Consider the following 25,895-nt stretch of genomic DNA (forward strand, 5'->3'; position numbering starts at 1 on the left):
CAGACTGTCCGCAATAGGCTGAGAGAGGCTGGACTGAGGGCTTGTAGGCCTGTTGTAAGACATCACCGGCGACAGGAACAGGAATGTCAGTGTTCTGCCATGGCCAGCGAAGAGCCCGGATCTCAATCCCATTGAGCACGTCTGGGACCTGTTGGATCGGAGTGCGAGGGCTAGGGCCATTCCCCCCAGAAATGTCCGGGAACTTGCAGGTGGAAGAGTGGGGTAACATCTCAAAGCAAGAACTGGCAAATCTGGTGCAGTCCATGAGGGGGAGATGCACTGCAGTACATGCAGTACCAGCTACAGATTGTAACTTTTGATTTTGACCCCCCACCCCCCCCATGTTAAGTTTGCTGAAAATGAACGCAGTTGATAATAAGAGGACGTTTCTTTTTTTGCTGAGTTTATTATTTTGGTTCTACTGACAAACAGGTTATGGTCACATTATTTTTTAAAAGAGGACCAAGTTCTAAGACCAGGTCATCCCATAACAGCCTGCTTTGACACCTGCGCTGTTTTAAAATTCAAATAGTGTTATTTACACATAGTGTTTTATTATAAATAAAACTGAAACTATTTGAGATACAACACACTGTACAAACTCTTAATTGTCAGTGTTACTGTTTTGCAATGAAATATTTGAAAGTGAGACATAGCTTTCAGTAATAGACAGCAGAGGGCACTACCCTGGGCCTGGGGCGGCAGGGTAGCCTAGTGGTTAGAGCGTTGGACTAGTAACCGAAAGGTTGCAAGTTCGAATCCCCGCGCTGACAAAGTACAAATCTGTCATTCTACCCCTGGACAGACAGCTGAGGGGTTTTAGGTTCCTAGGCCGTCATTGTAAATAAGAATTTGTTCTTAACTGACTTGCCTAGTTAAATAAAGGTAAAATAAACTGTTGTCGTGCAAACAAGCTACAAATGTATGACATTCATTGGAAATTATTACTGTAACCAAATAGCTAATGTAGCTAGCAGAACCTTTTTTAATAAACTGTTGCTAGCTAGATGATATCATCACACATTGGATCGAGCTAGCTAGCAAGCTACATAACGTTTGCTGTGAGTACTGTACTTGGCTCCACGCATACAGTACGTGCGGGTTCATCGTCTACTACTAGCTATAATACTCCTGTTGGAAGTCCAGTGTCTCTTGATTTTTTCAGAACAAATCTGAATTGAAACGAGCGGCTGGATGCAGATGATTGGTAATTGGCTAACTAGATAGTTAATAATCCCTTGATACATTAGTGACAGGAATTGCTTAATGAGTTGACCGCTGATATTTGTTAGCATCATTTCAGTGTTTGCTGGTAGCTGCTAGAGACAGTTAGCCAACGGAAGCTAGCTAGCTGGCTAGAGGAGCCAGAGATTCAGCGTTGATTTATAGCTTTAGCTGCATTTAATCAAATGTTAGCTAGCTAACTATTTAACACTACTGTTTTAACTACCCAGATAGTTATGTGTCTGTATAGCAAGTCATTCGTAATGTTTCAAGTTAGCTAGTTATCAATTTTGTTTAGCACAAATGCGACCTAGCTAGCTCTCATTTACTAAGCTAGCCAGCTAGCATGGCTAAACCAATAACACTAGCTAGCAACTTTCACAACATGTGAAGTAGCTAGCTAACTAACTCGGTAACTGACGTTAGCGAAGTAAATTCTGTATCGATGCTTCAATAAAAATGGGGCATTATTGCTGTGTAACGTTCGTGTGTAATTCTCAGTTCAGTAGTCCACCTAAATACTATTGTTATTAACTAGCTACTCATTGTTACACTGACTGTAATTACACTGTGTTGCTTAGTTTGTGTTACAATGAGGTCTATTGTTTGCAGTACTTGTTATAATAGTTTTGTATCCCCTTTCTATTTTAGGTCTACAGGAAAGTGAAGAATTACTGAAGAATGAAGTACAATCATTTCAGCAATCCTCTTCTTCATCCTCAGTCCTCTTGTCCACAACTGATCATATTTGTAGTTTGATCTGGAACACGAGTGACTTAAAGCCCCTGGACAGTTCCTGACTGGACTCTGTTATCTCTGCATTCTTGACTTCCCCGTGATTTCATCTCCACAGCATATTTTTGGGAAAAACATTACACACTTTCTGGGATATAGGAAAGTGTGTAATATATCTGGGATATAGGCCTACACTACACTTGAGATCTTCTCTGTGAGCAGTCTAGGCCTATACATTTTCCCTTGTCTCGTGATATTGTGGGCGTTACACCATTGGTGAGACACTATGGAGTGGAATATGGAGTACTGTATGGAACAGGTTATGCAGAAGGACCTGGGTAGGAGACTACAGGTGGGCCAGGACATCATAGACTCCATCCTGGACAAGGACAAGTCCCAGGTCCTGGAGCAGGACCAGACCATGCTGGACAGAATGGTGGATGGTGTCGCTACCAACTGGGTCAACTCCAGCAATTTCAAGGTATGGGATACCATGGGATGGCACTGTCACAGGCAGCCAAAAACTTGCCGCTATAACCATAAGGTGAAAGTGGCTGGTGTAACACAAGTGTAGGAAAGAATCTGTCACTCACTGGGACATAATTCAGCAATGGTGTGTGAGACTGTCACCTGGGGGGAGAATATAACCTACAGGCCCAGTGGCTTCAAACGTCACACAAAGGCTTGCTGTGCATAATATTAGGTGAATTGCTTTATAGGCCTACTTCATGTCGGTGATGAGCTGACCAGTGGGTTAGCTCCTGATGGCCGCTCGGTACAATGGGGCTTTTAATAGCTGGTTGTCATAAAGAACAGTGCAGAATGAGGTGGATGGACTCTAAACCACGTGGTGTCTGTGATCCCTGTGTATCCTAGTACTCTGCTAATTTGAAGGTCTTCTTGACCCCCAGATCCCACCAAAGTAGATCTCACCTTGTCAGTCCTAGATAAGATGTGATTGGGATTCATCAGATGTAGCCTAAGCCTAGCTAACCTACATGTCCAGCAAACCAAAACATTACATCACCCACCCATTCTTTCACTGTTAGGTCTTCAGCCTTAGCACAGGCACAAACACAAGATGAAGGCTGAGCGGTAAGGAATTAATTCTTCACCAAGGGGACGGTTATCTGTTTGGTGGCCTGAATCCTTTGTGTTTGATCTGTATCCACTCGAGACAGTATTCCCCTAGGGACATTTGTCCTGCAAACTCTAGCTAACTACAACATCACTGCACTGCGGAAAGGCTATAGTATAATATGGGACCCTGATGTTATCAGCAGAGCAGACAATTCGGCCCAGCTATTCAAACTCCACAAATGTTCAGCCAGACTGTCAGGGGTCAGAGTCTCTAACTGCTTCTTCCATGTAAACATTGAGGTGGCGGAGCGGGACACTTTCAACACTAAACCTTGTTTTTCTCATGCTCTGATGTTGAGCAATCTATCGACTGAGCTCGAGCACGGGGTTCGCTTGCTTTGATTTGTCTGTGCTTTCAGGCTGGAGCTGACCTCTGAACTCTGTGTGTGATGAAGGGAGAAGCCATGTCAACAACTCTGCTGCCACACACACACGCGCACTCACACGCATAGAAAACAGCTTACCTCTCTCGCAGCGAATCAGAAAGCTGCACCCTGTGCTGCTCTAGAAACGGTGTCCCCTTCAATCAGAGTGATTACTCCGAGAGAACAGTACAGTAATGGGGACATGGACTCCCACGGCGATAGTGGTGAGCTTATTTTACAAACTATCATTAGGCTACCCCAGATGAGACCCAGTTTGTCTGGTGTCTATCTACCAGAGCTGGCCCCCACAAGTAGAGGGGAGGAGAATGCCACATATGAATGACTAAGAATCAATGAATAGGCTAAACCCCTACGTGAAAAATGATCAGGATTTAGTTGATTTTTTTTATTTTTGCTTGCTTCTGTCATTGCCCTACTAGTAAAGACCAGTTCGTTTTTACTATCAGCGCCGGAAGTGCTGTGTGTTTGTTTCAGCATCAGATGGGAGTAGGTTGAAAGCTGTTGATGAAGAAGGAAAGGAAGGCAGGCCTAGTCAAACATTGCAGGACTTTCAGAGGGAGGGGGCACTTTAGTTGATTTTTTTTATTTTTGCTTGCTTCTGTCATTGCCCTACTAGTAAAGACCAGTTCGTTTTTACTATCAGCGCCAGAAGTGCTGTGTTTTTGTTTCAGCATCAGATGGGAGTAGGTTGAAAGCTGTTGATGAAGAAGGAAAGGAAGGCAGGCCTAGTGAAACACTTCAGGACTTTCAGAGGGAGGGGGCACTGCAGCAGGCTCACAGCTCTACACAGCTGTTGACGGACAACCTGTTCTGAAATGGTGTGTTTTTGTGTCCTGTCACTTCTGAATAGACTTCAGCACCTTTTTTTAAATGTCAATTAAAGCTATTAACACATTTTTTATATTATGAACTTGTTGTTACAACACTATTGCTGGTTGTATGTGCAATGTGAACTTATCCACTAGGGGACATAAGACAGCAGGAAATGGTTATCTTTCTACAAATATAAACCCTGAGGTTCCAAAAATTGCACCACAGCCCAAGCAAGAAGCTCAGGTGATGCGAAGGTGTTGATTATGGTGTTAGCAGGGATACTCTCACTACACGTTCATTGAGTGTCCCATACCACCCCAAGACAAGGAAAGTTACCTTCCCTGGTGCCAGCCAAGACCTAATCAAATCTCAAAGTGGTTTCTGACATGGTTAATATTTTATTTTCTACTGTAGTCCTACAGCAGCATCAGTACGTTGTTACAATATATATTATTTGTGTTTGAGGGCTTCCTTTGCTTTTAAACATGTAATAAAGGGAACAAAAGCAAGATTTTTCACATTACCCACAATCCTTTGCAACAAAACTTGTATTTCAAAGGATTCTTTTTTTAATGTTATGTATTCTTTCTCAAAATATCTAACATTTATGCTTTTGTTGAATAGCCTAGTTAGTATTTACATTTTTTATTTTGATCTTCATTCTTAGGTGGCTTTGTTGGGAATGGACATACTCTCAGCTTTAGTAACAAGACAACAGGAACGGTTTAGGACACAGATTGGAACTGGTAAGCTATCTCTGGCAATTGTATGCATTCCAACAAATGTTTATGATTCATCGTTTTCTTCAGTCAAAATCAAATCAAATTTTATTGGTCACATACACATGGTTAGCAGATGTTAATGCGAGTGTAGCGAAATGCTTGTGTCCTTGTCACCTTGAGTTGTTGTCACAAAATTCATATCTTTGTCCTTGCCTTCTTCCTCCCGTTAGTTTTGCCGAGTTTGATAGATCGACTAGGCGACTCAAAGGACCAAGTCAGAGACCAGGACCAAGCTCTTCTACTAAAGATCATGGACCAAGCTGCTAACCCACAGGTAATGTCAGCACGTACTGTAGACTCACCTACGTGTTAGTATAGAAAATAAACGTTTCATTAGATTTTTTTTAACGGACTACAATAAATGTTTTTATTTGTATTTATTTGCAGTATGTATGGGACCGAATGTTAGGAGGATTCAAACACAAGAACAACAGGACCCGGGAGAGTGTCTGCATTTGCCTTATCGCCACGTTAAATGTGTAAGTTCATAATAGCCAGGAATGGTTTAAACGTACTATTTCATCTGTTTTGTCTTACACATTCTTTGTGTGCTTTAAAACATATATAAAATGCTCTTCTCCTTACAGATATGGAGCTCAAGGCTTGACCCTCAGCAAAATTGTCCCCCACATATGTCATCTTTTAGGAGACCCTACAAGCCAGGTATAGTTACATTATTTTAGACTATTCAATTATACTGAACAGAAATATATAAACGGAACAATTTTAACAATTTGACTGAGTTACAGTGCATATCAGGAAAATCAGTCAATTGAAATAAATTCATTCGGCCCTAATCTATGTATTTCACATGGCAGGGGTTCAGCCATGGGTGGGCCTGGGAGGCAGTAGGCTCACCCACTTGGGAGCCAGGCCCAGCCAATCAGAATGAGTTTATCCCCACAAAAGGGCTTTATTACTGACAGAAATACTCCTCAGTTTCATCAGCTGTCCTGGTGGCAGGTCTCAGACGATCCCGCAGGTGAAGAAGCCAGATATGGAGTTCCTGGGCTGGCGTGGTTACACGTGGTCTGCGGTTGTGAGGCCAGTTAGACGTACTGTCAAATTCTCTAAAATTATGTTTGAGGTGGCTTATGGTAGAGAAATATTTTTTTTTATTCTCTGGCAATAGCTCTGGTGGACATTCCTGCAGTCAGCACGCCTCTCTAAAAACTTGAGACATCTGTGGCATTGTGTTGTGTGACAAAAGTGCACATTTTAGCGTGTCTTTTTATTAACAGGGATGTAAACAAATTTGTGCACACAATTTGAGAGAAATATGCTTTTTGTGCATTTGGAAAAATTCAGGGATATTTTATTTCAGCTCATGAAACATGGGACCAACACTTTACATGTTTATATTTTTGTTTCGTATACATTGTGGTGTTAAACTGGATTTTAGCTTTGACAACAGCATTATTGGTGTTTTAGAACTCTCTGGTGGTTGACCAACAGTGTTACAGATTCCATGTGAACTTATCAGACTTCAGTATTTTCCTGATATCTCATGTCTGTTTATTCCTTGCAATTAGCCTGTTTTGTAGACTTTTTCAAAAGGCTTTGCTCTGTCTCCGGTCATCACGCACTTCAACAGCTTTTCCCACTTCCTGTTGGGAACAGGAAGCTGTGTCCATGGACCTCTCTTCCTGTACGGATATAGTGCCAGCCATCTTTTATCGTTGTCCGTTTCATATGCACAACTATATTGACTATTAGTCAACAAGAGAGGATTTCTGTCTTTTTTACATCTCATTTTATGTTCATTCCAGACAAATGATTATGTCCGCAGAGTCGAGCGGTTAGTGGGCAGACCGATGAGTGAAGCCGTGTGAAATGTCTCCTGTTTTATTTCCTGACACACAGGTGCGAGACGGGGCCATGAACTGTCTTGTTGAAATCTACCGACACGTTGGGGAGAGGGTGCGGATGGACCTCGGGAAAAAGGGACTGCCACAGTCACGGTACCTTCATCCTCTGTTGTGTTTCCGATACCAAGGCTTTCTGTGGGAAGTGCAATCCCCATGACCCAGTTCTCTGCTATCACCAGGGAGCCTGACTCTGCTTTTAGGCTTGCGCCTCGTCATAAATGTATGATGATGCCTCTAAAACAATATACTGTCTTTTGTCTTTCCAGGTTGAATGTCATTTTCAGTAAATTTGATGAAGTTCAACGATCGGGGAACATGATCCTGTCCCCTGTCTCAGGTAAGCACAGTACTTCCTTTGCTCCCACGGTTGTACGTTCCCTCTATCCAACAACTCATGGAAACATTCCTCCCTTTCCATTGAGCTTTGTTATATTGAAACGTTCTGGTGTAGTGCAAGCAGCGCACTGGGATTATGACTATGCTTAGGGAGTTGATGGGGATCTCCTATCCAATCTGGGCCCATATCAATAAAGCATCTCAGAGTATGATTGCTGATCTAGGATCAGTTTTTTGGCTTTTAGATCACAATGCATCAAATTATACACAGCTGCTATCTTCATTTGATCACTGCTGTTGCAGAGAATTGTCCTGCCCAGCATGAAATGCAACTTGTAGTGTATTTGAGGTTTAAAAAGGCTTCTAAAGTTGGTCATCAACCCCTACGAACGTGTCTATTAATGATGATGCACATAATAATTCACATTTCCTGTTGCTGCAGGATTATTTTCCTGCTGTGAGAAACTGGTCAAATTAAGATGAGACGTATGTACAGGTGGGGACCTGATCCTAGATCAGCACTCCTACTCTCAGACGCTTTGTGGATACAGAACCTGGGCTCAGATCACTCAGAGCTGGACAGAAAACCAACATCGGAGAAACCAGTTCCGTGTCCAGGCTCTTTCAGAAGAGAACAGTTAGTATGCACTGAGCAGTCTCTCTGCAGAAATGCAAGGCTGCAGGCAGGGGGTCAGATTCTCCTTTCAGCTGCTCTCTATTGGACATGTTCTTGGTATTCTGCGCACAGAGTAGGGCCTTGCCCTGAAGCAGCAGTATTGTGGCAGGACCGGCTGATATCGGAGCTGTGTTCCTTTGTTGCTTGGGCCGTATCATGTTCGTCTCCACAGGCTTGTTAAGTCTGGGACATAAAGGTTCTAATTGCTGTGGTCACGAGGCTTCACTTTCATCACAAGAGTTCACCCTGTAGAGATTAGACTGGAGCTGCTGTAATCTCTGCTTTCATTTAGCAGGCTGAACGACTTCATATCAAACCTGAGCAAATTGGCCAAAGCAAGGTGTCATGCTAGTTCTTTTATGGTAATGCCTCATTGACGTCATCGACCGACATCTCATTGCCGTTTTCTAGTCACCTAGTGGGGCAAAGAAAGGGGAAAACCCTTTGCTGTCGACACAGTTTTTTCTCCCCCTGTGCGGCTTGAAGGTTAACCAGGCATAAAGGCAATGCCTTGGCCTTGCCTCTTTACCACACCAGATACATCAAAGGGATGCCTCTCCTGTGCAGCTGACAGCTCATGAATGTCAACTGTCCAGGCAAGTGGAAAGAACCTCTCTCTCTGCCCTGGAATCCTGTGTCCTACTCATTTGGTACCAACCCGATTGAAACGGGGAGGTATTACATCTGAATTTGTCCAATGAGAAACACACATTTTCATTTTTTATTTATGGTGTGCACTAATTAATACTGAATTTGAATCTGGGCTGGCGAAGGGAAAGGTAGAGTGCCTAGGAAGAGGCAGCAACACAAGGGACTCTGCCGCAGGCTCTTATTTTGGAGAAGAGAGTGGTGTCATTTTGTCGTCCGTACGGTCACAAGACCTAGCTAGAGGGGAGGGGAAGGAGTAGCCCGGAGTACAGTAGGTAGACACAATAGAGCAGAGACAGACGGCAGTGTTTGTCCTTATTGCTCACTGTTACTTAGCTCTGTTTAGTGTGTGGAATCAACAGCCCTGGCTATGACCACAGGAGAAGGTATGGATCTCTTTTCACTCTACAAAGTATAGCTACTGCGTGGGTAGATTTGCTGTAGTCGTGTTTGCCTTGGGATTATTAGCCTATGTTATGACTATGCGTATGGTGTTTACCGGTGGCCTCCGTAGGTAAATGAAAGGAAGCGATGTTGGTGAGAACCGCAGGAGATTTCATACAGGATGTTTCTCTTTCTTTCATTCCTTTATAAAGGAAATAGTTTGGGCTATTTATGTTACTGTGTTTGACATTGTTGAAACATTATACGAAGATGATGTTAGATACAAGGCAAATTAGGCCTGGTTCATTTAGCTCATATTCCTCCCCTTTGGAGAACTTGGACACATGTCTTGGTCAGAAGAAAGAGAGGAGGACTGAATGTTACTTCTGTCTACTTCCTCATCACTTCCTTGTTGTCAATTCAAATACATAACAACATTACAATACATAGCATTAATAGACATGAAGTACATACATTTAAAATAAGAATACACACACTTTCATATTGTTATGCCTTAGCAATCCATGCAATAATAATGGCTACGCTGCATTCATTCATTTTGTTACAGTTTCTTACTGTTACAATTGCAGGTCCTGATCCTAATCTCTCAGGACCAGTTGTTCTGCAAACACTGGCGAGAATCTCACAACATTAGGAACCCGTTTTGAAGTCAATACTATTCATAATGATAACGTGATTCATAGATTCTACTGAATGCAATTGCACCGAAAACGGCAATGGAGATGCTACAATTCTTCCAGCCAAGGCTTCGACCACAGTTTGTCACCCCAGCAACTGTGCCGTTCAGCTCTTAAATGAGCTACAGATGGCGTTTCCTCCCCGTTCAAGGCTTAAATTTAATCCTTCACCTTCAGCAACCGTGTTGGAGTTTTCTCCAGCCAGCCTTTCAATCGAATCCTTCAAATTAGCGACATGTGTGGACTTTTTAAGAGCTCCGTCCCTTCACTCTGTTCAATAAATTGAACAGAGTTGTCATTACTGTCAGAAGGGCTTCATCTACCTCATTCGCCTTGTCTAGTGCATAGAAATGAACCAAACCAAACATTTGACGTGTTAGTCTACCGTGTTAGTCTACTGTGTTAGTCTACCGTGTTAGTCTACTGTGTTAGTCTACCGTGTTAGTCTACCGTGTTAGTCTACCACCCGTAAAGGCTTAGCTAAGGTTTAGTGCGTGGCCTGGTGACACGGAGAAGTTTAGTTTTCTCAACTTGTCCTATAGCCACATCTTTCATAACCAGATCCAGCTTAGGTCTACAGAAAGATCTCCGACAGGATGATCTCCAGGCCACCTATGAGTAGCAATTCTGAAAGTACATGCAATTTTCATGTGTTTCACTGCAACCTGTCATTTAACAAATCTCGCAAGTGTCAGACAGCGCAAGCTCCCAGCTACTATCTAATCAACGCAACATTGACATTTATCCCACCCCTGGTTAGCCACTATCGACCAATTAAGGTCCAGCAATATTGCCCATCTGTCTGTGTGGTGCATTTGTCTATCACTCCGTGTGTATCCAGTTGGTGTGATGACCGTCTTGTGGGTTGACAGAAATGCTTTCCCCAACACTATCTCAATTAAATGTTATATGCAAAGTAGGCTTACCTGGCAGAAGTATATCACGAGGAAGTATATCATTTGTATCTGTTATTTGTTATTTTCTATTATTTATGAAATTAAAAGCAGCAGTGCAGAACCATCACTAGACCGGCACATGTCACTCGCTAGATGTGCAATTAAAGGGAAAATATTTATTTTGTTTTCTTCCAGACCTAAAGAAAAATTGCCTTCTGATGTGATTTAACCAATGACATTGACTCAGAACATCCAATTCCATTGTTTCTCTATGAACACTTGTAATTTTTGAGAGTGAAAAAAAAATTATAATCTAAAACCAGGAAGAACACAAATAAAAAAAATCCCATTTTATAGAGCCCCCCTTAAGAGTTGTTTATTAACCATTATTTTACCAGGTATATTGTCAGAAAACAGTCCGCTACTTTCTCTTGTAGAGTAAGGAACAGGGAAGAGTTGCAGGGGAGAGGAAAAGAGAAGAATGTTTCTATTTGAACGCCAGAAACATTTTTGTAGCTCGTGACGTTTCATATTTTTCAAGTGGCTCCCCTGATCTAGAGCTTAAGGAATGATTTGAACTGAAATACTATGCTCTTAGATATATTCAGAACTAGTGGTAAATCATTAGTAAAAATAGAAAACAGTAACAGGCCAAGACAGCTCCCTTGCAGAATTCCACAGTTTACATGTATTAGATTAGAGAGGCTTCCATTGAAAAAACCCTCTGTTCTATTAGATTGCCATATCCTTGATCAAAAGCTGAGGGTGTAAAGCCATAACACACACTTTTTAACCACTAACAGATTATGGTCAACAATGAAATTGGTCTGCTGTTAAAACCAGGAAAGGGTGGTTTACCATTCTTGGGAAGAAGAATGACTTTAGCTTTCCTCCGGGTCTGAGGGAAAAAATGTTTCTTCAAGCTCAGATTGAAGATATGAGAAATAGGATCTGCAACATATTCCCGCTACCATCCTCAGTAGTTTTCCATCTAAATTGTCAATACCAAGTGGTTTCTCATTATTAATGGCCAGCAACAATTTGTTCACCTCTTCCACTCTAACTTTATAAAAAAATAAATAATGAAAATTGTAATTTACATTGCTTTTCTTTCATGATAATGGAGATCTAACCAGAGTGAAGAGAGTGCCCGTATGCATGGGATTGGTTATGTGCACATGTAGGCCTCTTCAACATTCATTCATTCAGGCCACACCGGATGAATTGTTTTGATGCTGTCTTCGTTTCACTCCTATTTGTCTCGTTGATTGTGAGAAATGACTCCTGAAATGTATGGATTTTCTTGCAGGAATTGCGTTCATGCTTGAAACGAATGGGGCTGCTGAATTGTGCTGCTCCTGTGTTGTCCGGTGCTCGACTAGCTCGTTCCCCGGTGAGAAAATGGCTGGTTTGTGTTCAAGGTATCGGATGGTGAAGAGGAAGAGCTAGCTGTGTGTTGATAGTAGGTGTCCTCAGGTACCGTGGAGGTTAATGGAGGCTTTTCCTCAGAGGTACTGTAGGTTGAATTCCACAGTATCACTTTCAGGTTGAAGCTGTTGTTGCTCTCTTCTCAGACAACAACTGGTGCGTTTATCAGGGGGCACTGCCATCTAGGGGATGAATTAGGGAACGTCTGGTTTGTGTGACATTACTGCGTTATACAGCAGGTCTCATGTGCTTATGATTCATTGCTGATTTTGTTGTATTCTTTTAGGATGCACTCATGCATATTGACCTGGAACCATAGACAACTATTTTAGACACATAACCTATGTTCTTTAACGAGACAGGGTGTTTTGCATTCAGACAAGTTGTACTGCCCTTGCTCACACAGAGTCCAGGGTTTTTCTGCATAGAAAAGTATTAGGCGGGGCTCCTAAGTGTTTTTTCGGATGGAAAAACGTTTTCAATGTAAACTTAAAGGAATAAAAATGAACAATCACCAAAATTAAAGCTAGACAGTCAAGGAAAATAAAAAATTCCCCAAAAGATACAAACAGGAGTATTTTTGTCATGGCATGGGGCCCCCATTGATTTTGTTATAACGTTTGAGTCACTCAGATAGCAAATAAATGTCTGGAAATTTGCTTTAAAACAGCATCTGAAGTTGTTTGGACTGTGACCGAACCATTGGCCACTCCCATGGCCACACCTACCAACTAAGGCCCGTTTTTTTAATCCAGAAAAAAACGCAGTCTTTATTTACAATGCAAATCCTGAACCTAAACTATACTCTAGCATTTGCATTCAGCCCATCCTTCAGCCGTGAATTTCCCTGCATTTTGCTCCGCTGTCTGTGCTGACAAAATCTGTTAAGGAAAATGATCTTGAAGGACAGAGAATAACAGCCTGTAGATGGAGTGTGATATTCCCTCATGTCTCTCACTCTCCGGTGATGGCGCTTGGCTCACTGACCTGTTAAGATTGAATTCATGGCTCATCAGTTTCTGTCTGGCTCCTCCCACTCCCAGGCTGGGTGTCATATCATGGTGATAGAGAGGGTGTGTCCTTGCCTCTCCCCCCCCCCCTCCCCCCTCCCCCCTGTGGGAGGTGGAGCTGCCCATCTGCTTTCTCTGTCGTCACTGCTCTACGGGCCGGCTCACTGTGCTCAGTAGGGGGTGGCACCTAGAATCACAGCACAGCAAGCGCTTGTGTGTTAGTGGGAGAGAGTGTGAACTGTGCAGCAGGAGGGCAGCAAAGCCTGAGCCACGGGTGCTCACGCACCAGAGAGGGGAGAGTGTAGCTGTCATTTGCTAGCTGCCTGCAGCGAGGGAGCTAGCTGGGAGACCTGTGGAGACTGGAGACTATGAGGAGGGGGTCTGGACTGGACTGTCTGGCGACATGCTGAGGAAACTTGTCTGCAGGAGGATCTGTGCCTGTAAGCTCTGCTTCTCTTTCTTCTTGACACGTGGTGGGGGGTGGAGGTGGAGGAGAGACCCGTTGTATTAATATTAATGAGCGCCATGGAGGAATGTGGGTCAGGTCAACAGTGTTGAGGGAGTCACCTGTCACTAAGATGAAGATTGAGAGATTGTGGACAGACAGTTGAACAGTGACAGACAGGAGAGGACAGCTGGGTACAGAGTACACGCTATGAAGTCTGATGGCTCAGACATTCTGAAGGCTATCAGTAACAATGTCTGGATTTTATGAGCTACCCTCATCACAACTGGTATTGATGACAGCGGTATGCTCAGAGCTGGGTTTTATACCAGGCTGGTTAATTAGACGTTCACCTCGTTGTGATATGGACAGTGTACCTCATTTTAATATTGCAATGGGGAGAGGAACAATGTGAGGTAGACTACACATAACTGACGGGATGCGTTGGTGTGCTGCCCCTGCGTTGTGTGGACCTCTGAATAATGCATGGGGTTGTGTTTCATCGATTGCTGGCCCGGCAGATGACTCTACTCCCTCCGGGCCGACTGACCGGGACTGACATGTTCAGTTCACCACTGTTTCGGGGGGGGGGGGGGGGGGGGGGTAGTGACTTCACCTCCACAGCATGAGGGCGCAACCACCGGTTACCGGAATCAGACCTAGACATTTGACTACAGAATGTACTCCGATGACCCCTCCCCCCAATGTTTGTGTGTTTGTGTAAAGGTCATGCCAAAAGGTCATGCATGCTGCTGTTGAAATGTGTTATTGTTGTAGGAGGGGGTGGGATTGAGCACACGGCACTGATATAAAACATTCTTTGTTTGTTCAGTACAGTCAGCATTCAAATTGTGCCAGAGTGGAAATAACTTGAATTCTCTGTTTTGCCTTCCCTCCCAGATAAGAACTTTGAAGATGATGATTCGGTGGACGGGGGGCGGTCCTCCTCTTCTAAGGGCCCGTCGTCAGGGAAGAAGACAGTGAGCATGGGGTCGTTCCGTAGGCCCAGCTCTGCTTCCAGCACCAAATCAACAGGTGAGACGCCCATTCCTGTTCGCACCAGCAGAGATCGTGTTGGTGATGGAACGGCGAGAATACTCCTACCACAGTATTCCGTTCATTTGCTTCCTGAAGAATCCTTGTGTGTCTCTGTGTGCGTCTGTCTGTGTGTGTGTGTGTGTGTGCATTTCTTATGCTTTTTGGACATTATGATGACTGGATTATCTAGATAAGCCTTTATTTGGCAATGGGTAATAACAGGGCTCAGCAGTGCGAGCATTTTACTCACATATGCACATTGAATTATAATTTAGGAGCACCAGTGCACCTAGAAAAATGAATATCTCAAGTACTTTTCATTGTGCTCCTAAATTTCTTTGTGTGGGCCTACATTTTTCAACTTATGCGTGCTCCTTGTAAAAAGAAAAGGTCAGCGCAGAGCCCTGAATAATGACCTCTGTCCAGGATTTGTATGGAAGATAATTCACTGTGGAGCTGTCTAGTGTCTATCTGTACCCTTGGGACAGTGCAGATGGTGAGGATTATGTGATGATGTAATGGAACCAGAACACAGAGAGAAACAGAATACAGATTGATAGAAACATGGGATATTGAGAATTGAGCGTGATATGCCCTGCGTGAATCCCATAAGGCTGCAGCCAATCCAAGATTCATATTTGTGTGAATAATAGATTCATGTTTGTGTGAATAGTAGCTCACTAGAATAGCTTCCTGGTAAAGTTAACAATTCGACCTGGTGCTCCTCTGCTTAAATCAGGGAGAGATGGTCCTAGTGCGGCTGCTGCAGGGGCTGTGGATGAGGAGGACTTCATCCGTGCCTTCGAGGAAGTGCCCGCTATGCAAGTACGTGTTTCGCTCTCATAACAATATCAAAACTCGTTCCTCGCTATTCTCGCTTGGGCACGTGAAACAGGCCCTATGTGACAAGTCGTATATTAAACCCATTAGGAATGTGCTTCCTCTTCAGTGGTTCTTCTTCTCTCCTCCTCTCAGCTTTTCTCTAACAGGGAAATGGAGGACGCCATGACCAAGATCAGGGAGGTGCTGGCTGACGACAAACGAGACTGGGAGCACAGAGTCACTGCGGTAAGAGACGACCAACCAATCGGCCCTCACCTCCAGATGACTTCATCACACTGGCTGCCTTCCAGTATCCACGCTAGCGTACCATTTGACGCCATGTATTGGCCATGCATTCTGAGTGCGGATTTTGGATTGTAGCCACTGACCATTAAGTGGCTGTTTCTATGAAGCAGCCACGTCTATCATTTGATTGGAAGTGTGACGTCGATTGACGGCTTGCTGGTTTTCGCTGCGTCTTCGTCTTCTCTAGTTGAAGAAGATGCGTTCTCTGCTCCTGGCGGGAGCGGTGGAGTTTGACGGTTTCTCCCAGCAGCTGCGTCTCACGGAGGCAGCCTTCAAGATGTCCTCTAAAGACCTGCGCTCTCAGGTGGTCAGAGAGGCTTGTATCACTCTGGGGTAAGGAGCCCTCCGGTCCTATCCTCTTACTCACGGTTTCAATTCAAATCAAACAGAGCTTTATTTAACGTTACCGAAGCCATACTGTTATTACGTCATACAAACTAATAACACACACACTTTATTGTACAGCCCCATCAGTAGAAAATAAGATAGCATTCATTATAACTTGTCTCCGTGTCCATACGGTCCCTCTATCCCGCAGCCACCTGTCCTACATCCTGGGGAACAGGTTTGATCATTGTGCTGAGTCCATCATGCCCACTCTCCTAACCCTGGTCTCTAACTCGGCCAAGGTCATGGCCACATCCGGAATCGCTGTCATACGACTCATCATCAGAGTGAGTGAAGTTATTTACATTTGAAATAAGTAGAGTATAATTAGAATTATATATATATATTTCTTAGGGGGTAGATCAGCTTTAATTGTGCAGATAGATTGAAGCTTCCATCAATGTAATTGTGTGCATCATTTCCAATTTGGATAAGTGTGTGTGTATATATATACAGTGCCTTGCGAAAGTATTCGGCCCCCTCGAACTTTGCGACCTTTTGCCACATTTCAGGCTTCAAACATAAAGATATAAAACTGTATTTTTTTGTGAAGAATCAACAACAAGTGGGACACAATCATGAAGTGGAACGACATTTATTGGATATTTCAAACTTTTTTAACAAATCAAAAACTGAAAAATTGGGCGTGCAAAATTATTCAGCCCCCTTAAGTTAATACTTTGTAGCGCCACCTTTTGCTGCGATTACAGCTGTAAGTCGCTTGGGGTATGTCTCTTATCAGTTTTGCACATCGAGAGACTGACATTTTTTCCCATTCATCCTTGCAAAACAGCTCGAGCTCGAGCATTTGTGAACAGCAGTTTTCAGTTCTTTCCACAGATTCTCGATTGGATTCAGGTCTGGACTTTGACTTGGCCATTCTAACACCTGGATATGTTTATTATTGAACCATTCCATTGTAGATTTTGCTTTATGTTTTGGATCATTGTCTTGTTGGAAGACAAATCTCCGTCCCAGTCTCAGGTCTTTTGCAGACTCCATCAGGTTCTCTTCCAGAATGGTCCTGTATTTGGCTCCATCCATCTTCCCATCAATTTTAACCATCTTCCCTGTCCCTGCTGAAGAAAAGCAGGCCCAAACCATGATGCTGCCACCACCATGTTTGACAGTGGGGATGGTGTGAGCTGTGTTGCTTTTATGCCAAACATAACGTTTTGCATTGTTGCCAAAAAGTTAAATTTTGGTTTCATCTGACCAGAGCACCTTCTTCCACATGTTTGGTGTGTCTCCCAGGTGGCTTGTGGCATACTTTAAACAACACTTTTTATGGATATCTTAAAGAAATGGCTTTCTTCTTGCCACTCTTCCATAAAGGCCAGATTTGTGCAATATACGACTGATTGTTGTCCTATGGACAGAGTCTCCCACCTCAGCTGTAGATCTCTGCAGTTCATCCAGAGTGATCATGGGCCTCTTGGCTGCATCTCTGATCAGTCTTCTCCTTGTATGAGCTGAAAGTTTAGAGGGATGGCCAGGTCTTGGTAGATTTGCAGTGGTCTGATACTCCTTCCATTTTAATATTATCGCTTGCACAGTGCTCCTTGGGATGTTTAAAGCTTGGGAAATCTTTTTGTATCCAAATCCGGCTTTAAACTTCTTCACAACAGTATCTCGGACCTGCCTGGTGTGTTCCTTGTTCTTCATGATGCTCTCTGCGCTTTTAACGGACCTCTGAGACTATCACAGTGCAGGTGCATTTATACGGAGACTTGATTACACACAGGTGGATTGTATTTATCATCATTAGTCATTTAGGTCAACATTGGATCATTCAGAGATCCTCACTGAACTTCTGGAGAGAGTTTGCTGCACTGAAAGTAAAGGGGCTGAATAATTTTGCACGCCCAATTTTTCAGTTTTTGATTTGTTAAAAAAGTTTGAAATATCCAATAAATGTCGTTCCACTTCATGATTGTGTCCCACTTGTTGTTGATTCTTCACAAAATAATACAGTTTTATATCTTTATGTTTGAAGCCTGAAATGTGACAAATGGTCGCAAAGTTCAAGGGGGCCGAATACTTTCGCAAGGCACTCTATATATATATATATATATATATATATATATATATATATATATATATATATATATATATATATATATATATATATATATATATATATATACATATACATATACATATACATATACATATACACAGACATATACATACAAACAAATATTCCTCTAACCTCCACCTCTCCCATCTATTTCTGATGTCCTTCCTCTAACCTCCACCTCTCCCATCTATTTCTGATGTCCTTCCTCTAACCTCCACCTCTCCCATCTATTTCTGATGTCCTTCCTCTAACCTCCACCTCTCCCATCTATTTCTGATGGCCTTCCTCTAACCTCCACCTCTCCCATCTATTTCTGATGGCCTTCCTCTAACCTCCACCTCTCCCATCTATTTCTGATGTCCTTCCTCTAACCTCCACCTCTCCCATCTATTTCTGATGTCCTTCCTCTAACCTCCACCTCTCCCATCTATTTCTGATGGCCTTCCTCTAACCTCCACCTCTCCCATCTATTTCTGATGTCCATCCAGTTTGATTTCTATTTGCCACATATGTGTGTACATTCTACAGACACAGTTTATTTTTTACATGTGTTATCTTGTTGTTTATTAGTCCCACCAGTTGAACTGAGTTGAGTTTGAATTGAGCTGGGTGGTTCAGTTGAGTTGAGCGTCAGTCAGACAAAATGGCCGAGTGGCTGGCCTTTCTTTGTTTAGAACACTAACTCACATTTTTCCTACCCGAGGGCTGCAAACGACATTCCACTGCATTCCGATGTGGGCGTCCATTGTTGGTCGTTGCTTGCGATTGTTCTCCAAAGATGCCTCGTGTGTTCCTCACTCAATCTGTAATAGAGCAGCTAGTAACTGAATGGGTATAAAACTGGACCAGTGACACGAGGATGACTATATTTCCGTCTTCTCTCTGTCTTCCAGCATACACACTACCCTCGTCTCATTCCTATCGTGACCGGCAGCTGCCAGTCCAAATCTGTGGCCGTGAGAAGGTAAACAAACAAATTGCCTCAAAGACTTATCCCTAATCACACTCTAGCATGAGCGCCTGCTTGTTTTCCCTGACTGTCTTCTTGTTCTATTCCCAGGCGCAGTTTTGAGTTCTTGGACCTCCTGCTGCAGGAGTGGCAGACCAGCTCTCTAGAGAGGTTCGCTTAAATGGCTGCTACTAGACAGGCCTATGAACTCATACTTAGAGTTGTCCCCCCTCCTCAACAACTCAATGTTGTATTGCCGTGTTGTAGGTAGCTACTGTACTGTAAACCTTTTGTTCTAGCCACTGCCCAGTGAGTTTGTGATGAGCCCGTCCAGGTAACATGAAACTACGTTGTTGTCAGTGAGTGGCTCCTCATCTCAGCAGTTTCCATGGCAATGCCAGGGAGGGATATCTATCCCATAAAAGCACACTGTGCTTCGTCATTGTGGTGAAACCAAATCTCTGACTGGGATGTCAGGGGAGCGCTCTTGTCGCCTTCTCATTGATTTACTCTGCGTCCCAAATGGCACCGTATTCCCTATATAGTGCACTGCTTTCGACTAGGCCCCATGGGCACTACTTTTGACCAGAGCCCTATGGGCCCTGGTCGAAAGCAGTGCACTATAAAGGGAATAGGGTGCCATAGGGCTCTGGTCAAAAGCAGTGCGCTATATAGGGAATAGCGTTGACATTTGGGACGTAACCGTAGCTTTTTATGCTGTGGTGGTTTTGGTGGAGAGGAGGGTGTTGGGATGCTACAGGCAGAGAGAATGAAGCTGGTGTTCCTACTCTTCTTGATCCCTCACAGGAATGTAGCTGTTCTGACAGAGACCATCAAGAAAGGAGTCCATGATGCAGACTCCGAGGCCAGATCAGTGGCCAGGAAGTAAGTCACTCTCACACTATGTCGGACATGCATTAACCATGTTCCTATTTGAAAATATGAGTTCACCAACATCGCATGTCGTCACGGTAACAACTTTTCCTCCGCATTTGATGTTTTATCTGCCAACCTGAAACATTGCCCCGTTGACGACAGGCTGTGTCACTGTTTCTGGGCCTCTGTTCTCTCTGTCGTGTTGTGCAGGTGCTACTGGACGTTCCACGGCCACTTCAGCCGGGAGGCGGAGCAGCTGTTCCAGGCTCTAGAGTCGTCCTATCAGAAGGCTCTCCAGTCCCACATGAAGAGTTCTGACAGCATCCTGTCCCTCCCTGCCTCAGACCGCTCCTCCTCCTCCTCACAGGAGAGCCTCAAGTGAGACACTCCACCCGTTCTTTCCTTCTCGCCCTCTGTCTCCCTGTCTCCGTCCTTCTCTCCATGTCTCTCTTACTTGGCACTCTCTGTCTTTCTTTCTCTCCATGTCTCTTACTTGGCTAGTGCTCTGTCTCTCTCTCTCTCTTGTAGTGCTCTGTCTCTCTCTCTCTCTCTCTCTCTCTCTCTCTCTCTCTCTCTCTCGTAGTGCTCTGTCTCTCTCTCTCTCTCTCGTAGTGCTCTGTCTCTCTCTCTCTCTCTCTCTCTCTCTCTCTCTCTCTCTCTCTCATAGTGCTCTGTCTCTCTCTCTCTCTCTCGTAGTGCTCTGTCTCTCTCTCTCTCTCTCTCTCATAGTGCTCTGTCTCTCTCTCTCTCTCTCTCTCTCGCTCTCTCTCTCTCATAGTGCTCTGTCTCTCTCTCTCTCTCTCGTAGTGCTCTGTCTCTCTCTCTCTCTCTCTCTCTCTCATAGTGCTCTGTCTCTCTCTCTCTCTCTCTCTCATAGTGCTCTGTCTCTCTCTCTCCCTCTCGTAGTGCTCTGTCTCAGTTTCTCTCTCCCTCTCTGTCTGTGATCTGAGAAGTAGTAGTATTGAAGGAGTATTGATCTTAGTCAGTCAGGTTAATCACTGTTTATCTCTCTGTCTGTCTCCACAGCCGCCCTCAGTCTGCCAAGAGCTCCATGGGAAACACTGTGACCAGGAGTAAGGACTGTCATTATATCACTGTTATTACATCACTGTCATTACATCACTGTCATTACATCACTGACATTACTATCGCTGACGTTAGTACCGCTGACGTTACTACCGCTGACGTTACTACCGCTGACGTTACTACCACAGACATTACTACCGCTGACGTTACTACCGCTGACGTTACTACCGCTGACGTTACTACCGCTGACATTACTACCGCTGACATTACTACCGCTGACATTACTACCGCTGACCTTACTACCGCTGACATTACTACCGCTGACATTACTACCGCTGACGTTACTACCGCTGACGTTACTACCTCAGACGTTACTACCACAGACGTTACTACCGCTGACGTTACTACCACAGACGTTACTACCGCTGACATTACTACCGCTGACGTTACTACACGTTACTACCGCTGACGTTACTACCACAGACGTTACTACCACAGACGTTCCTACCACAGACGTTACTACCGCTGATGTTACTACCACAGACGTTACTACCGCTGACATTACTACCGCTGACGTTACTACCGCTGACATTACTACCGCTGGCATTACTACCGCTGACATTACTACCGCTAACATTACTACCGCTGACATTACTACCGCTGACGTTAGTACCGCTGACGTTAGTACCGCTGACGTTACTACCGCTGACATTACTACCGCTGACATTACTACCGCTGGCGTTAGTACCGCTGACATTACTACCGCTGACATTACTACTGCTGACATTACTACCGCTGACGTTACTACCGCTGACATTACTACCGCTGACGTTACTACCGCTGACGTTACTACCGCTGACGTTACTACCGCTGACGTTACTACCGCTGACATTACTACCGCTGACATTACTACCGCTGACATTACTACCGCTGACGAATAATACCGCTGACGTTAGTACCGCTGACGTTACTACCACAGACATTACTACCGCTGACATTACTACCGCTGACATTACTACCGCTGACGTTAGTACCGCTGACGTTAGTACCGCTGACGTTAGTACCGCTGACGTTACTACCGCTGACATTACTACCGCTGACATTACTACCGCTGACGTTACTACCGCTGACGTTACTACCGCTGACGTTACTACCGCTGACGTTACTACCGCTGACGTTACTACCGCTGACATTACTACCGCTGACATTACTACCGCTGACATTACTACCGCTGACATTACTACCGCTGACATTACTACTGCTGACATTACTACTGCTGACGTTAGTACCGCTGACATTACTACCGCTGACGTTACTACCGCTGACATTACTACTGCTGACATTACTACCGCTGACGTTACTACCGCTGACATTACTACCGCTGACGTTACTACACGTTACTACCACTGATGTTACTACCGCTGACGTTACTACCGCTGACATTACTACCGCTGACATTACTACCACTGACGTTACTACCGCTAACGTTACTACCGCTGACATTACTACCGCTGACATTACTACTGCTGACGTTAGTACCGCTGACATTACTACCGCTGACGTTACTACCGCTGACGTTACTACCGCTGACATTACTACCGCTGACGTTAGTACCGCTGACGTTACTACCACAGACATTACTACCGCTGACATTAGTACCGCTGACGTTACTACACGTTACTACCGCTGATGTTACTACCGCTGACGTTACTACCGCTGACGTTACTACCGCTGACGTTACTACCGCTGACGTTACTACCGCTGACATTACTACCGTTGACGTTACTACCGCTGACGTTACTACCGCTGACGTTACTACCGCTGACGTTACTACCGCTGACGTTACTACCGCTGACGTTACTACCGCTGACATTACTACCGCTGACGTTACTACACGTTACTACCGCTTATGTTACTACCGCTGACGTTACTACCGCTGACGTTACTACACGTTACTACCGCTGATGTTACTACCGCTGACGTTACTACCGCTGACATTACTACCGCTGACGTTACTACCGCTGACATTACTACCGCTGACGTTACTACACGTTACTACCGCTGACGTTACTACCGCTGACGTTACTACCGCTGACGTTACTACCGCTGACATTACTACCGCTGACATTGCTACCGCTGACATTACTACCGCTGACGTTACTACCACAGACGTTACTACCACAGACGTTACTACCACAGACGTTACTACCACAGACGTTACTACCACAGACTGGAGAAAATATCTCAGGTCTCTTCTATCAGTTAAATGATCCACAGCTCTGGATATAATCAGAGACCAGAAGATATATTTTTCATAAAGATGTCGATCATGATTTTTCAAGCACAGCAACAATGTCCGTGATATCTACTGTCTGTAATGTATCCAGAATCCCTGCACGTTGTAAAGATAGTATTGGAACTGACCCTGTATGTAGTGTCTTACTTTCTGGGGTTCTTCTTATTTGTATTTCCTGTGGGTTTTGGTTCTACCTTGTGTTATTTGTGGTGCTACATTGATATTGATCACGTCATTGTTGGGTTTAGAGTTTGCAAGAAAGGCATTTCACTGTACTTGTGCACGTGACATTCCAACTTGAAACGGGAGTTTGGTTTATAGCTTTTCTCGCCCTCTCTTTCCTCTCTCTATACGAAATGCGTTCGGGTAGAGAGCTTGGCTGATAACCATTGTTCCTCTCTCCTCCCTCTCCGTTTCCTCTCCTCCCTCCCTCTCTTCCCTTCACTCCTCTCCCCGAAGCAAAAGTGGCTTCCTCCAGAGGTCCCTCCACCCCGGGCTCTCTACAGCGTTCCCGTAGCGACGTGGACGTGAACGCTGCCGCCACCGCTTGTGCCAAGACCAGGATGACTCCCGTGCCCTCCTCGCCGGCCCCCTTCAGCGCTGCCTCCGCTCTGCCACCCGGCTCCTACGCCTCTCTTGGTGTGTGTGTGTGTGTGTTCTTATTAAGCAGTAAGGTCCGAGGGGGTGTGGTATATGGCCAGTATTCCACAGCTAAGGGCTGTTCTTAGGCACGAGTGCCCGGATACAGCCGTTAACCGCGGTATAGTGATCATACACCACAAAACCCTTGGGGCGCCTTATTGCTCTTATAAACTGGTTACCGATGTAATTAGAGCAGTGAAAATAAACTGTTTTGTCATTCCCGTGGTATACGGTCTGATGTACCACGGCTGTCAGCCATTTCGGCATTCAGGGCTTGAACCACCCCGTTTTATAATTCTATTTCTGTGAGCCTCATACCTTCACAGACACTGACTATGGGGGATATAGGACCATAGCATGGAGATTTATACAACAATTTCAATTTTATTTTTCAAAACGTGATGATTAAAATACATCTTAAGGCCTTTCCAAAATCTTGTAACCCCCCCCCCCAGTCTTCCATATGGGGATTATCCTGCTAACTTCTGTTAACCTCTCTCCTGGACTCTCCTGCTCTTGTTTTTGCCCTTAGACAACACACCTGGTAACATTAGACCAGAGGGTAAGATGAGATGGCTAACTGTGTGTTTGTTCTTGATGTGTGGGAGCTGGAAGACTTCATCTCTGTCCCCCTTTTGGTCTGTGTAATATACTGCGCCATGTTCACAGTGGTCGTCTTTGTAGTGTGCTCCGTCATTGAATATATACGCTGCTCATCTGTGGAACTCTGCATGGACTGTCTGCATGGTAGAACTACGTTGAACTGGGTCATCAGGACTGGGGTTGCTAGCCAGGGAGAGGAGACTGAGACATTGATTGTGTCCACAAATAGACCTGTCCAACTCACATGGCAGCCTCAGTGTCTGTTGGGTTATTGACTTTTATCGTTGCCTGTTTAACTGTAATTTCATGAAATCCTGTTGTGCTGTACTCTCCTTTTCCCCTGAATGAACCACTGTCCTACCTAGAACAGAATACTGGAATAGACTTGTTGTGAATCATGTTTCTGTATTTGTATCTATTGTTGTGAATGAATATGATGAGATGGAACATTTGTTATAGAGGATGAGGCATTTGTGACTTGAGATTTCTTGCTTGGACCAGCTTAATAGAGAGTTGAGTGCATGTGTCTGTTGAAATGGCTGGCAGCAACCTGCAAGTATAGACTAGCCAGTGTCTCGGTTTATGTATGAAATCTCTGGCTGTAGGTGATGATGGCTGGTATCACCAAGCCGGGTGTGTCTGCATTTGAATGGAATCTGTGTCCACGGGAAGTTAAGTCTGTTTTCTCCCTCTCTCTCTCTCTCTCTCTCTCTCTCTCTCTCTCTCTCTCTCTCTCTATCTATCACTGTCTCTCTCCATCTGTCTGTCTGTCTCTCTCTCTCTCTCTCTCTCTCTCTCTCTCTCTCCCTTCCAGGCCGCGTGCGTACCAGGAGAACGAGTTCGGGGAGCGGTGTGGGGGCGAGTCCCTCTGTCACAGACAGTAGGGGGAGAAGTCGAGCCAAAATGGTGTCAGTGTCTCAACGTGAGTGTCTTCTCCCGATATATGGGAAAAAATACACATTGTTTCTCTTGATCAGTGTTTCTCTTGATCAGTGTTTCTCTAGATCAGTGTTTCTCTAGATCAGTGTTTCCCTAGATCAGTGTTTCTCTTGATCAGTGTTTCTCTAGATCAGTGTTTCTCTAGATCAGTGTTTCTCTAGATCAGTGTTTCCCTAGATCAGTGTTTCTCTTGATCAGTGTTTCTCTAGATCAGTGTTTCTCTAGATCAGTGTTTCTCTAGATCAGTGTTTCTCTAGATCAGTGTTTCTCTAGATCAGTGTTTCTCTAGATCAGTGTTTCCCTAGATCAGTGTTTCTCTAGATCAGTGTTTCCCTAGATCAGTGTTTCTCTTGATCAGTGTTTCTCTAGATCAGTGTTTCTCTAGATCAGTGTTTCTCTAGATCAGTGTTTCTCTAGATCAGTGTTTCCCTAGATCAGTGTTTCCCTAGATCAGTGTTTCCC

General features: G+C 44.4%; 1 protein-coding gene and 1 non-coding gene across 22 annotated transcripts in view; one reads left to right on the top strand and one right to left on the bottom strand.

Moving 5' to 3' along the window:
* Window positions 1-1,060: 1,060 nt before the first annotated feature.
* Window positions 1,061-25,895, top strand: part of LOC110495884 (CLIP-associating protein 1-B) — a 40,278-nt gene continuing 15,443 nt past the window's right edge. For 13 of the 21 annotated variants that reach the window (XM_036952375.1, XM_036952382.1, XM_036952379.1 and 10 more), the window contains exons 1-21: window positions 1,061-1,207; window positions 1,876-2,440; window positions 4,966-5,044; window positions 5,251-5,354; window positions 5,468-5,559; window positions 5,668-5,743; window positions 6,944-7,041; window positions 7,215-7,285; window positions 14,370-14,504; window positions 15,247-15,332; window positions 15,483-15,575; window positions 15,823-15,968; window positions 16,174-16,309; window positions 18,996-19,066; window positions 19,163-19,222; window positions 19,859-19,936; window positions 20,138-20,305; window positions 20,954-21,000; window positions 23,709-23,888; window positions 24,424-24,453; window positions 25,309-25,416. In XM_036952375.1, the coding sequence (XP_036808270.1) occupies window positions 2,246-2,440; window positions 4,966-5,044; window positions 5,251-5,354; window positions 5,468-5,559; window positions 5,668-5,743; window positions 6,944-7,041; window positions 7,215-7,285; window positions 14,370-14,504; window positions 15,247-15,332; window positions 15,483-15,575; window positions 15,823-15,968; window positions 16,174-16,309; window positions 18,996-19,066; window positions 19,163-19,222; window positions 19,859-19,936; window positions 20,138-20,305; window positions 20,954-21,000; window positions 23,709-23,888; window positions 24,424-24,453; window positions 25,309-25,416 (2,053 nt within the window). In that variant the 5' untranslated portion in view covers window positions 1,061-1,207; window positions 1,876-2,245. Of the gene's footprint in view, window positions 1,208-1,875; window positions 2,441-4,154; window positions 4,304-4,965; window positions 5,045-5,250; window positions 5,355-5,467; window positions 5,560-5,667; window positions 5,744-6,943; window positions 7,042-7,214; window positions 7,286-8,734; window positions 8,995-13,235; window positions 13,465-14,369; window positions 14,505-15,246; window positions 15,333-15,482; window positions 15,576-15,822; window positions 15,969-16,173; window positions 16,310-18,995; window positions 19,067-19,162; window positions 19,223-19,858; window positions 19,937-20,137; window positions 20,306-20,953; window positions 21,001-23,708; window positions 23,889-24,423; window positions 24,454-25,308; window positions 25,417-25,895 lie in introns of those variants that run through there. The other 8 variants (XM_036952377.1, XM_036952396.1, XM_036952394.1 and 5 more) reach the window with 4 other exon arrangements.
* Window positions 4,502-4,631, bottom strand: LOC118941245. Its single transcript, XR_005037574.1, has one exon. It is a non-coding gene; the product is annotated as a U4atac minor spliceosomal RNA (small nuclear RNA).

This window comes from Oncorhynchus mykiss, chromosome 18, assembly GCF_013265735.2.
Source record: "Oncorhynchus mykiss isolate Arlee chromosome 18, USDA_OmykA_1.1, whole genome shotgun sequence".
NCBI lineage: Eukaryota > Metazoa > Chordata > Actinopteri > Salmoniformes > Salmonidae > Oncorhynchus > Oncorhynchus mykiss.